This window comes from Perca fluviatilis, chromosome 9, assembly GCF_010015445.1.
Source record: "Perca fluviatilis chromosome 9, GENO_Pfluv_1.0, whole genome shotgun sequence".
Classification (NCBI taxonomy): Eukaryota; Metazoa; Chordata; class Actinopteri; order Perciformes; family Percidae; genus Perca; species Perca fluviatilis.
The window spans coordinates 9,440,222-9,454,915 of record NC_053120.1 but is presented as its reverse complement, the minus strand read 5'-3'; the positions used below and the strand labels follow the sequence as shown (position 1 = coordinate 9,454,915).

Here is a 14,694-nt window from a genome sequence, read left to right as displayed (position 1 = left end):
ATTAATTTTTGCTGTGTTTGTATTCGATAACGGCGTTGCTGATAGAGTATTGTACATTGTCTCCTGTGGGCGTTAGCTTCATGTGACATATAATGGTAATGTGTAAATTGACACCATATCATGTTTTAATCATCATTTAAGTTCAACACTGTAAACCCCATAAAAAAATAAAAAATAAGTCCTCATAAATGTGTTGTATTATACAATAGCAATAACCTTATACAGTGATGTCACTTTGCTTAAAGCTCCCAGTCATGCTATAGTGTATTTTTGGATTATAAGACATTATTCACATCAGTTATAATACATCAGAACAGTTCTCTATAACTGGCTAAAGTTACGGTAGTCATTATGATGTGTTCTGTAACCCAGGACTCAGACTCTTCTTTCAAACACTGTTGTCACTTTGGCATGGAGGTATAAAACATTAACTTATAATACATAATGTCCACCACTTACAATACTTTATAAACCTTGTTATAATTTGTCATGATTCTACACATTTTTAAAGATTTTTACAAGGGCTTATGAAATATGTCTTATAAATGTGCTTATTATGCATTACAGACATGGCGTTCATAGAAATTGGTAACATAGATTTTCTTTTTTAGCTGGTGTCTTAGGCCCCAAGCATCAACTGACAACAATGTATGTATGTAATGTATGCATGCGTGTTGTTTTCTAACTGCAGTAAAACAACAGAGAAAATGGACCTGAAATCTGACATGCTTACCATTCTGTTGTAAAGATGAATCACTGTTCAGTAACAGGATCAAAAGCCAAAGAAGGTGAAAGAGTCTCATTGTGAAGATCCAGGAATCGCTGTATTTAGGAACTCCACTCTTTGAGGCTGAGGTAAGGTTTTTCCTCTTAGAGTTATTCAGATTGAAGTCTGTCTGTGCAGTAGAAATGCAGACATTTGCAGTGAAACAGTCTCACACCCCCACCAACCACACTCTCACACACGCACCCACACACGCACACGCACACACCAACACACACACACACACACACACACACACACACACACACACACACACACACACACGTATTTACACAGTTTCCCAAAACAAGGAATGAGATTAGAAATGTAAACAAATCCAAACAGCAGTCATGGACTCAGACCTACAGTTGAACATAGCAGGCAGCATGGTGGTTCAGTGGTTTGCACTTCTTCCTCACAGCAAGAAGGTTGTGGGTTCGAACCCAGATTGTCTCAGGCCTTTCTGTGTGGAGTTTGAATTTTAACTGGCTTCCCGTTTGTGAAATAAGTTATTTTAAACACTACTGTTGATTTATAAAGCACTGAGTGCTTTAGGGCCAAAAATACATTTCTTCTTTATTAGAATTGTTACAGATACCAGCACTACAATACAATATCTTTTCCCTCTGGTTAATCATTCACATGTTTGTCCAGCCAGCTCATGTCACTTCCAGTCAACTGAAGCTTTTACTGACAAGAGGACAGGGTCATCCCACCATCAGAACACCCCCACAATCAATGGGTGGCTCAGTGGCTCTTCCTCTGGTACACCTGATCTCAGGTTCATTACTATGGGCTTAATATGGGCTTTTGGTCATGGCTCAATTTTAAAGATTATTTTTTGGGCATTTTCAGCCTTTATTTTGATGGGACAGCAGAAGACATGAAAGGGAGGAGAGAGAGAGAGAGAGAGGGAATGACATGCAGCAAAGGACCACAGGTCAGAGTTGAACCCGGGCACACTGCATCGAGGAGTGAACCTCTATATCTGGGTGCCTGCTCTACCAACTGAACTAATCGGGCACCCATGGCTCATTTTGAATGCACTATTATGTTACCTAATTATATCAGTATTTATCGTGCAGGATATAATGGACACATTTTGTTAATGGGAGGAATGACTTTAAAAGCACACTGCATACATACTAATGGGGGAACACGTACACATATCCTTACCAAAGCAACATGTCCATTACAATTAAATCCTGCATCTGGAATCATCGAGGTGGAGCTATTTTGATCTACTTTATGTTGTTAGTTTACTTCAGTGTTTCCAAATCTAGGGGTGGGGCCCTTCTACAGTCCCACAAGATAAATCTGAGGGCCTGTGAAATGAAGAAAAAACTAAAGAATTTGTATAGATAATTTGACCTCTATACGCTTTAAACAGTGATTGGAAGGTAACCATCTAAGAAGTTTCAAAGATAAAGTTCTCTAAAATGAGACTAGGGGCCCTATCTTGCACTCAGCGCAATTGCCTTTGTACACCGACGCATGTATCATTCCTATTTTGCACCCGACGCACAGCGGACTTTTCCCTCCACAGATGCACGTCGGTAAATTAGGGAATGTATTTGCGCTCCCGGGGGCGGTTCAGCGAAAAGAGGGGGCGTGTTCAGGCGCAAACGTTACGTAGTCCCTATTTTGCAGTTTCAGAAAACGATTCCGCCACTGACCAGGAAAAACCTGGTCTAAAGTCAGTGGGCGCTAAGCTAAAGTCAGCAAGCGTTATTCAGATGCTTTTTTAGGGGCGCGGCCATAATGTAGCGTGTGCAACAGCGCACACCTCTCTCATCTACAGCAGTTCCCATTTTTGAAAACCATACATAATTACAAAGAAAAATATTACTGAAAATGCGCTTCAGGTGTTTGGATAGGTCAGGAGGCACTTTACAGTACAGTCCTCAAAAAGTCGCGCATTCTTTGTGGCTTGTTGTGTTTTACACAACATTTCCATGAATCATGGATGTGTTGATGACATAAATGAGGAAATATAGAGGACTTAAGGAGACGTGATGTTGAACTACAGTGGGATTGGACACTCGGGAGAAATCTGGTGAATCTGGAGTGTAACGATCGCGGCGCCTGATGGAAGCGGGTGGACGGAGATAGAGTGGGGGGAGGAGGAAGGGGCACAACAGGAGCAGGTGGTGCGTTTGGAGGCCCCGCGCCCATGGCTGCAGCAATCCTCTCCAGACTTAAGGAGATGCGCCCGAGAGGCCGCAGCAACATCGCCACCCGGACAAGGAGCGGACTATTACTTTGCCGCATCCCGGACAGCTCCCGCTGGCGTGCGCTAAGCAAATCCGCCATAATAATAGCCGTTCCGCCATGGAACAATACGCCTGCTCTTAAAGGGAATGTGAGATGAGCCCTCTGATTGGTTATTTTCACGTTACGCCCAAACCACACCTAGCTACTTCAGACCAACCCATTTAAGATTTGCGTCGGGCGCAGGAGTCATTTATCCCGCCGGTATAATAGCAACAGCGCCAGAGATCCGCCCACAAAGCTACTTGCGTTTGGCGTTTCACACTTGCGTTTCAAATTGTTAAAATAGGGCCCAAGGAGTCCTCAGCTAGACTGCATTTTTTTCATATGGTGCCACCAGAGAAAAAAAAAGGTCAGTTATTGTTATTGTTAATCTTTAACAATGTGTTGTTTTACATAAGGTTATCATTCCTTTTTTAAATGTAAAATTGTCATCTGAAAAATAACTCTGTCTCATCTGTCAACTGTAGTGGAGTAAAATATATTTTGCTCTGAAATTTAGCAGGAGTAAAGTTGTAAAGTAGCATAAAATAGAAATACTCAAGTAAAGTACAAGTACCCTCAAACAGTAAATGTACTTAGTTACTTTTCAACACTGTTACAGTCGTGTGTCCAGCATCGGGGAGAATACTATTTATTTAGTACCTGAATGTACCTAAATGATTTATTAAGAGTATGAAAAGTAAATCCTCTAAATGCAAATGTTGTGCTTAACAGCATTGCAGGCCTGACTAATACATACAAAAATTAACCAAATGCTTTAATAAAACAATACATATGAGGGGAAAAAACAGACTGCGTGAACATGTATGTTTTATTAAAACTGTCTCAGTTGACAGAGCAGAAGTAGGTACAGAAGATAAGTTAATAACTGTACTTCTTGTTAATCGTTTACATGTTTGTCCGGCCAGATCATGTTCATCACATCCAGTTAACTAAAAACCTTTACTGGCAAGTGGGCAGGTTCACCACACCATCAATACACTGCTGACGCATGGGCAATGAGCCGGTAGGTCTATGACCTGCAGTACAAGTGAATGTGATAAAATCATTATGGTATGAATAAAGCTTATCAATATGACCATATCTGAAGGCAATATTATATCTGTTAATAAGCTCTCTATCCACAGTACAGGGTTCTGCAAGAGATAACAGATAAACAGAACTTTAATAATGGGACATTAATTCACATCATACTCCATGTATAATTAACACTATTATAGAATGCAAAATATATTTAGAGATTAAACACTGAATAGGTGTAATCAGTAACATGCCCTTCTACTGCTGTTAGCGTAGTCTGAGGCTGCTTGGCTTCTGTCAAGTCACTTCCTGATCTGTCTTTGTATTCCCTATACTGATTTAATTCACTCTCCTAACTTTCTTCTTTTTTGACGTTGGTTTTATCACACAAGTTGTTCTGTATTACATTTTGTGTTGTTGTGTTTGCTGTGTACTTTTATTTATGTAGCCTGATGTTGTTTATCTATGTCAAGGTTTTTCCTGGCTAAGAATGGGCCTTTTTTTTACTACACACAACAGTGTGCATGATCGGTTGGTGTACAGTAAAGGCAATGCGTCTGTGCTACCTTATTTGATAGAAATCTATGCATTTACCTTTTATTTCTGACGCTTTGACCCAAAAGAAATGCCGATACTGCATTCTCCCTCTGAACAATCTTCAGAGGAAGACACAGCATCTATAAAACAAATGTGTTCTTTCACCTCTCTTGTCCTATTTTAAAGGAAAATTATTATTTAGATCATTTACAGTCCATAGTTATAAGGATAAGACGTATCTGTGTTTTAAAGTATATTGAAATCAATAATCTACCATTTTATGTGATTTAAAGGTTGTTTACTCATATCACGTCACATGAATTTCACTAGAGTCAGAAGCTGAGATGTTAGTCTACTGTTGCTGCTACTTTGCTAAGATAATGGACTTTACCTGTTTTTGTCTGCATCATGATTACATTCACCAGCTACCAAATTTATTTATTCAAACTTTAAAGGTTGTTTCTTCCGAAAGGCTATTTTCAACTAGGCTTAACAGCCGAGGGAAAATCTGTGATTAAATTTAGGGATATCTCACCATAGTTTTGACTTGATAAATGTGTATAGCTGACTAGTTGTTCTTTCATAATGTAAAACAGATTCCTGTCTTAACTTAATTTTCACCAAACATGTAGTAACTACATTTTGACTTTTCAGCTCAACTGTCGGTATAATTTAAGACCCATTATTGCCTATTAATTATTCCTTCGTTTTTGTCTATCTTTATCGTGTCATGTTTAAATCAAGCAGCTACATGCAAACCCCAGAAACCAAAATCAGTTTTACATAGGCTACAAATGTCAACATGAAAACTGTGAAAGGAGTTGTAACTTACTGAGGCATCTCATCTGTCCGGTCCATTCACCATTGTGGCAGGTTTTGTAAATCTCACCCTCCATAGTGTAGTAATTCTGACAGCTGTATTCAACCCTTTCTCCATGTCTGTACTGGGATTTAAGAGTTCCCCTGGTGTCTGCATCTGCAATGTGTGGTGGTATCCCACAACCTGAAGGAGCTAAAAGACACATTAACACACACACACACACACACACACACACACACACACACACACACACACACACACACACACACACACACACACACACACACACACACACACACACACACACACACACACAAAGTTATTTCCCTAAAAAAGCCCTTAAAGCCTTTTTCTTATTGAAGTCTGTAAATGTTTATTAGGTACACCTAGCTAAAACTAATATAGTCTTATACAACAGCTCTGCAATACATCCCATACCTTCATGAAGGTTTAAATGTTCAGGTGTGGTTCAAACCCTTTTAAAGATGTGTTAATTCAACTTTACTTAACTTTAAGTTAAATTAATTTTAATACCAGTAATAATAATTTGATGAAACTTGAAACACTAAGTATTATTACTATATAGTAGAAGAAGAAGAAAATAGCACAGCACAAAAAAAACACAAGGTAAATAGAGCAAATCAGGTGTTGTGAGATTGCAGTGCACTGTTAGAACCATCTGACTTTTGGGTCATTGATCATCTTTTTCCATCATTTTCCTAGATAAGGAGCAAGGGGAAAAGAAAAGAATTTATTTACCTCCACATGTTGGGAATGGATCACTCCACCGTCCGCCTGCTAAACATTCAACCTCAGCTTTCCCTCTTACAAAGTCTCCACGCCGGCGGCAATTAAACATCAACTTTTCTCCTGTTCTGAGTTGATCGCCTGGTTCATGTGTGGTGAGTTGTAAGCCGTCTGATAGACCTGGGACTTTGCAGTTTTCTGTTTTTAAGAAGAGAATCTGTTTAATCAAGAGGTTTAAACAGTATAAACACCAGCACATTACACTTACAGTTTTTTTCGATTGCTTAAGCAATATTTTGAATACAGGGACCGGTTTTCCAAAACACTACACACCCAATTAACACAACCACACACCCAATCTGCAGAACACCTCAGACCCTTTGCTAAATGAAACACTCTTGCAAAAACTATACACTAATTTATAAAAAACATATTTTGTTACCATATGATACACACACATATCATTTGACTTAATTCTGTTTGAACCAGTTACACACTGCTGTAGCTAACCTAAAACACTTTTAGCAAGTCTACTTCTCAGTGATTAGAGTACTGTAAATGAAGTACACAGAGAAAATATACAATAAAGTCACTACACAAGACCAATGCTGCAGACTGAGGAAAATATAATTTATTTCTCTCCATATACATAAATCAGTCATCATGTCAACATGGAGAATCACAACAAAACATGTAGTGTTGTTAGCTCAGCAAACAGACAAACCAGTATCCAGTACAACTTACAATTACAGTAAAATACTGAAAATACTGAAACTGAAAATACTGTACAGAAAATACTAGACTTACCTGCTGCATTTTTATAGTGCTTAATCCTGATTGGTGTGTCTACAATTAAGCAATCATGTGTTTGGGCACCTGATGCGTGTGTTTACAGATTGGCTCATAGGTGTGGTCATTTGACAGTGCTTTGGAATTGCAAGGAAGTGACATCATGATATACAGTATTTCTGTGTCTAATGTATACACGTGTGTTTAGTGTTTTGCAAATCACTGTGTGTAATGTTTTGGAAGAAGTGTGACGCTGACATTGTGCTTATAGTGGTGCACATCTGGGCCAATGTTTTGCTCCTTGAGTGTAAGGTAGTGATAGTTGTGTAACACTTTTGATTTCTGTGTGTAAGCAATCGGCTACAACTGTACGATCTGACTGAGTGTCCAAATCTTTGAAACATTACCTGCAAATGTATGTAAATGTACTATTTATTGGAATTATACAAAGATACAACAACAAAACAAGATACAAGAGACAGCTGTTTTCAGCGAAAATACCCTAAAAACAGAGATATAGAGACATAGAGACTTGCTGGTGAACGTAGAGGAGCATTTAACCGCTAAAGGTAAATATTTTTATGAAATGGTGGAGACCAAAAATGGAGCTAAAGGGAGAGTGAATGGTTGACTTTCATTAGCTAGGTAGCCAAAGTTGACTTCAAATGAATGATAATGTGTGTATGTATTTCTGTATGTATGTATGACATAAATATTGTGTACAGAATTATTAGTTTTTATCTTAAAGGGTTTACCTTCACAAGTGGGGAATGGATGATCCCACTGTCCATCTTGACCACATCTCAGCACTGAACTGCCATTCAGATATTTCCCAGGTCCTTCACAGATGAATGCGAGGAGGCGGTCAGGAAGAATGGGATTGTCATTTTCTGGTAAACCTATTACTGTAACCCCTCCATCTGCAGGCGGGGGGTTACAGCTCGATGGTGAACCTAAATACAAACAGTCCGTAAGGTCAATGAAGATAAAAAAAAACAAGCTGAACAAGGCAAGTTGCTGATGTGTAAATACACCCACATTTTATCAGCACAAAGTAGAGTTGCAGCACAGAAAAGAGTTAAAGGCCACTGAAATCCTTCAGACTTACCACATTTAGGTATGTTTTGCTTTGAACAAACAGATTGATGTTTATTTGCTCAAAACTGAAGTCAGTGAACTAGCTTAATGCAGTTTTTTTTTATAAACCTCTCAGTACCATCATCTGTGTTTTAATTTCTCTAAAAGTTATTCACAAATTTCCAAATGTTTGCATACATACTGTTATCATCATCTTGAACAATTAATTGTTTACATATTGGCGTACAATTGAGTCAAAACTGCCATACATACAGTATGTGCCACATACTTTACAAAATGAAGCCTGTGTCTGAAAGAGACTTTAAAAAGTATAATTAAAAACATCTTCCAACAGTGTAAGCAGAGTACTGCAGTGAGCGTAGAACAGACAGCCAATTCACTTACGACATGACAAAGACATTTCATCAATGTGTAAGCTCATAAGATCACTTAAAACAACAGTAAAAAGCACTGTAAGAATTGAGGTAACAGAACAAATTTGATAAATTATCTTTAAATTACCAAAACAATAATTAAGAGGATAAGGCAGTATGCTATCACAGACCGCATGAACTGGCCTCTGTGCAAAATGTAGTACTTTTACACTAATGGTAATGACATATCCGTACACAAACATGGGCCTTTTAAATATATACAAGGAAGATACCAATGTAATATACAGGTTATTCCTCTCTTATGTATGAGTCACGTACAATACCCTAGTTTAATCTAAACACTTTCTGTTTCGTATCCATGCAACTTGTAATGGTATTTACTGTATTTTTCCTCGTACTGTTACGGTTGTGTTCCAGTTGGACTGTGTGTAGAACATATATGTATAATAATATGTATTTATGTATCTTGTATGTGGTTATACTTGCTGCACACCAAATCGCCCTTCAGGGACACAAATAAAGTTGAAGTTGAAGTCCACAAAGCTAAATCCTAACACTTCAGTAAATAAAAGACCCCTACTTACCATTCTGGGATGAAGAGACTTCCACAATCCCCCACAGTTGGAGAAAGAGGATTACAGACAAACTCATGGTCCTTTGACAAACGTCTCCTGAGCAGAACTACTGTGTGTTAGAGTCCTCGGGGAGCCCTGAGGTTCACAACATGGTCTGCCCTGTGGGACTGTACACATTGCAACACACAAACACACATCGTTCTCAATACTGGATGTTCCAGATGTGCTCACAAACAGCATCCTTTGTGCATCAGTTTTATTCATAAAAATATGTAAAGGTATAAATATGGTTTCAGCCAATGGTTGAAATTAATTAACAGTTATAAATTACCTTTGTTAAAAGATGTTTGGCTTGCTATTAGTGATTGCTGCAGATTTTGCTCACTATGTTTGGCCAATTCAAGATGTAAGATGTTCTCCATAGAAGTCTTATGGAGAAGGCCAGGAACGGTTGTTGGGCATACAAAGCACAGGACTTTAAGAAAACAATTCACATATTTAAAATTAGTCCACTAAAACATGGTTGTAGTTTTGGTTAAATGTTGAAAAATGCAAGGCATGTTGGGTCAAATCACTGTTAACTTTTTTCAATATTTAAAAGATGAGTCTGGAAATTTCTGTATTTCTTTTTATTTCTTTTTTTACAAATGGGAAAAAATGGGATTACAAATCCCACGAAAAGACCAAATCAACAATAATAATAAAAGTGACTCAAATGTGTTTGGCTGACACAGAATTTGAACTATTATTGTGCTCACCTGATGGTATACTTTTTAGGTTCCAGATCTTCTCTTTTCTTTTTAATTATGGTGCGTATACTGTATGATGTAAGCAACACACTAACGTCTATAATACAGAAATGTTGACAGAATGACATTCACAATAGACGTCGTGCATACTGAAGAAACTGCTCCAGTTTAGGTTTCATATGACCTTAGAATTAACATCTGCCTTCAGCAGCAGGTCAAGTTTATTTTCTGAAACTGACATTTACCCAGGAACATGAATTATGGTATTAAAGGCTGAATGCTGCAGATTGTTTACTGAAAATTAAGCTTTATTTTCATAATGAATAATTCCAACCATCCGCAGGTCTGCATCATACTGTCAGGGGGTCCATGAAACATTTTGTGATTTATTCATTCAAATTATCATAATTGATCATGATGATCATATTATCATCTCTTTTTAAAAAAATCTTCATAGTTCAACAAATATTTTAATTGTTAAGTCTAACATACCAAAGATTATGTTCTATTCTAACAAATCTATTAACTCTTAGAATCAGCAAACATGTTTAATGCATTGTCTCATACAGTATCTTTCTAATGCTTTTCTCTTGCGTTGTTCTTCGACATAAGTTCAGAAATGGGCTACGTCAAATTATTTCAGGGGACATACATCAGGGTGTCCCCGGTAAATTCTCTGTAAGGGGTCCTTCTGAAAAAAATGTAACCTCTAATTTACTGCTTAAATTTTACTTTGAAGTGTATTCAGTCTTTCTTAACATCAAGGGCAGGGGACTACAGATGAAAAATAGCCTTATGGCTAATTCTGGCTTTTTTAACCCATGTAAAATCATGCTTTTTATTAATTTGCACTGTCCCCTTTCATAAATAAACTGAATAGAATTGAATCTTCAGCACCTCGAAATTGCTAACTTATTCTTGTTATCGGCATCAGCATGCTTAGAGAAGAGCTGCTTAAAGAAACCTGTTAGGAAATTTACGTTTATAGAAGCGTTTGTAGAAAATGCTCTTAACTTCCAGTCATTATCAGGAAACTGGGCCCAGTTTTGTCATGTATTGTGCTGCATTATTATTTTGGAAATAATGTGTTTTTCTCTTCCAGGAGAGAAGAACAGCTTTCTCCAGTAAAGCTGACGTGATTTCTCTGAGCATGTAAAAAAAAAAGTCAAGATGGGACACATACTTTACTCCAATCATACATTTAGAGCCAGAAAACAGACTGAGTGAAAATATAGGTTTTATTAAAATTATGACACAAAGATCTGGAATACAGACACTGGATCATAATTGGTCTTACTTTTTACTTTGGTTAATTGTTTACATGTTTGTCCGGCCAGATCATGTTCATCACATCCAGTTAACTAAAAACCTTTACTGGCAAGTGGGCAGGTTCATCACACCATCAATACACTGCTGACGCATGGGCAATGAGCCGGTAGGTCTATGACCTGCAGTACAAGTGAACGTGATAAAATCATTATGGGTTGAATACTGCTTATCTTCATGACCATATCTGAAGGCAATATTATATCTGTTCATGAGCTCTTTATCCACAGTACAGGGTTCTGCAAGAGATAACAGATAAACAGCATTTTATTAATGGGAAATTACTTCATATCAAACTCTATGTATAATAAATGCTATTCTTAGATACAAAATATATTTAGAGCTTAAAAACTGAATAGGTCTTCCCAAATGTAATCAGTTACATCAGTACAGGCTCAGAACAGTCAGTTCTGCTTATTGACTCTTTACACCATCTCAGCAGCGATATAGACTCTCTGTTCATGTATATTGCATATCCATCGACTTACTTGCACCTCACTACGTGCCGGCATTTGTAATCCCCACTTATTCTGCACTTCATGTAGCATATTGTATTCTGTTTTCTTGTACTGTATTGAATGTGAAACTATTTGTTGTCTTGCACGTTAACGCTTTTCTTGGCCAGGTCGCCGTTGCAAATGAGAAACTTTTCTCAACGGCCTAATAAAGGATAAATAAAATAAAATAAAAAATAAAAGTTACATGCTCTGTGACAATACTTAGTATATAGCGCATTAATGGCCAGCAAACTGTGAAACGCTCATTACGTTGTAACCTTGGTTCTCTGAGCGAGGAGACTATCTCTCCAGCTGTAGGCTGCTCGGAGAAGCTTCCGATCAGTGATTCCAACCAGCACAGGGGCTTTATAGGAAATAGCATAGAGTGTAACCGGGTAAGCTGGTGTGTTTAAAGAAGTATCCATGTACCTGACATCAGGGGGATCATCCCTGTACATATGGAATATGTAACGGTGGAGAGATAGTCTCGATACGATAGAGAACAGAAGGTTAATTATACCTTTTAGAGAGAATGAACATTAATTTGATCATTTACATACTGTAGTTATAGGGATTAGACATTTCTGTGTTTTTATTTAAAGTATATTGAAATCAATAAAAAGGTTGTTTAGTCAAATTGAATCACATGAATTTCACCAGAGTCAGAAGCTGAGATGTTAGCCTACTGCTTCTGCTACTTTGCTGAGATTATTGAGTTTACCTGTTTTTGGTCTGTATCATGATTACATTCATCTGCTGCCTTATTTATTTATTTACATAAGAAACCAAACTTAATTATTAAAATGTTGGTGCATGTTAATGGCTATTTTTCAGTTATAGTAGACCTAGGCCAGATAACATCTCAGGAAAACTCAGTGAGTAAATTAAGCTTATAGCTTAGGATAGCCGTGGATATCTCCCCAACTATAGGTTTGACTTGATGTATCATTAGCTATAGTTTTCGTTTGATAACGTAAAACAGATGCCAAAAACTCAAATTCCTGTCAACTGTCACCAAATACTATGTTACTGCGCTGGCTTTGGTGGGCTGAATTGTGGTTAGTTCCAAAATTAACGTTTTGGGTCTATCTGCCATTGGCTGTTCAAGTGAAAACATTAACTGGCAAAACAATTTTTTTTAACCCACCATAAAACTGCATTGGATGGTATTAAACGCTGCGGCTCAATGTATTGATGTCACAAAACCTACTCTTGGCGGTTAGTGTGAAATTCTCCTCCGTGATTCCCGACCAGTACCGCTGCTAATCGAGCCGGGTAGTGAGTGAGATAAGTAAGCCAACAGTGGACATTGAAGCGCAGTCAAAGAATTTCATCAGAATTATTGATGGTCATACGTTGCATACCGTGTAGGGGTGGGCGAGATGGCCAAAATCTTATATCATGGTAGTGTTAATTTCGTCAGACGAGACGAGACTAAATATGTTCGTCAACGACCTTTTTTTCCATGACTAAGACGAGACGATGACGAGACTGCGCCAATGTCCATAGACGCTGACTAAGACTAAATTAACATGCATTATTGTTGACGAAAAAAGACGAGACTAAAATGTTTTGCATAAAATAAAAACTAAGATAAAATTTCTCTTCATTTTCGTCTACAATCGTCTACTTTTTCATCATGAGATAGAATATTCAGCTGTTACTGAGACCCGGTGCTACGGCACCGACAGGTGCCCTAACGACTGTTATCTACCGGACCGAATAGCCTGCGCTTCTCTCTGATGCTCCTAAACGGATGTTAGAGGCAACCGAAACATCGCTGCACGGGGCGCTAGTTAAAGTGATGGTTCGGAGTAATTTCACCCTAGGGTCCTTTGCACCATGACCTCGAGCCAAACACCCCCCCAGAAGCTTTTTTCACCTGGGTCTAACATTGGGAGAGTTAGCGTAGAGTAGCGTTAGCCGCTGAATAGCTTAGCGCAGAGGCTAATGGATCCGTGTCTCTTAACATTACCCCACTAATAATGCCCGAAATGATACCAACGGTCTACACTAGTACATATAGGTTATGCACTCATAAAACGATGGATTGGAAAGTTTGTAAGTACACCAGAAGTTTATGTAAATAACACTTGCCTGCTGGCTTCTGCTCTCTGCTGTTGTTGTTGCTGCTGTAAGACGAGTGCTTAGGGACATCTACAAATTACAACACCAAAAACAGATGCAACAAAAATATTTTTTAATTTAACTTATTTTTTAAAGTAAGTGCTGTAGTATAACTAGCAGGAGACAATTAATAATTGAGGTAAGTTTGGAGACATTACCTTATTTAATCATTAAATTAATAAATATTTTTGTTGCATCTCTTTTTGGTGTTGTAATTTGTAGATGTCCCTAAGCACTCTTACTGCCCGGTATTAACAGCAGCAGCAGCAGCAGAGAGCAGAAGCCAGCAGGCAAGTGTTATTTACATAAACTTCTGGTGTACTTACAAATTTTACAATCCATCGTTTTATGAGTGCATAACCTATTTGTACTACTGTAGACGTTTGGTATCATTTCGGGCATTATTAGTGGGGTAATGTAAAGAGACACTTCGGATCCATTAGCCTCTGCGCTAAGCTATTCAGCTGATAACGCTACGCTACGCTAACGCTCCCAATGTTCGACCCGGGTGAAAAAAGCTTCTGGGGGGGTGTTTGGCTCGAGATCATGGTGCTGTCAGGGTATCTTGGACTGTTAGTCGGTGTTCATTGACTGTTTGTTTCCCCATTCACTGTCACCAGCACTCACTCTCTCTCATTCTCCAGCACACTCCTCCCACTGATTCATACTCCTCGTCACTCACGCAGATCAGACTCTCCCAGTCCCCTCAGTCCTAATTACACACACCTGCACCTCATCAAGCCTCATCCTCAGTCCACCACCTGCAACTAATCAGCCACCACCTACATAAGCAGCACAACCACACACACGCCTTGTCTAGTCTCGTTTCCACACGACGCTTTGACCACTCACGTTAAGCCTAGTCATTCCAAGTTTGCCTTACCTGTACTTTGTATCATGTTGTCTGCTGCTGCTCTGAAACCTGCCTACCCAGCTACCAGATTTCCTGCCTGTTGCTTCCTGCTCGTTGTTGGATCATTGTCTAATAAAGATCTGCT

At 38.4% G+C, this 14,694-nt stretch overlaps 2 protein-coding genes across 14 annotated transcripts in view; both read right to left on the bottom strand.

Annotated features, from left to right (window-relative positions):
* The window catches only part of LOC120566011 (complement factor H-like), a 159,031-nt gene that overhangs the window by 88,620 nt on the left and 55,717 nt on the right, over window positions 1-14,694 (bottom strand). The gene's annotated exons all lie outside the window — the stretch shown is intronic.
* LOC120566012 (complement factor H-like) overlaps window positions 1-14,694 on the bottom strand; it is a 99,218-nt gene that overhangs the window by 51,012 nt on the left and 33,512 nt on the right. The window contains exons 12-15 of one of the 5 annotated variants that reach the window (XM_039812207.1): window positions 7,706-7,903; window positions 6,174-6,359; window positions 5,427-5,606; window positions 3,830-4,173 (exon numbers count right to left, since the gene is read on the bottom strand). In XM_039812207.1, coding sequence (XP_039668141.1) covers window positions 3,980-4,173; window positions 5,427-5,606; window positions 6,174-6,359; window positions 7,706-7,903 — 758 coding nt within the window. In that variant the 3' untranslated portion in view covers window positions 3,830-3,979. Of the gene's footprint in view, window positions 1-3,829; window positions 4,174-5,426; window positions 5,607-6,173; window positions 6,360-7,705; window positions 7,904-10,966; window positions 11,312-14,694 lie in introns of those variants that run through there. The other 4 variants (XM_039812208.1, XM_039812212.1, XM_039812210.1 and 1 more) reach the window with 4 other exon arrangements.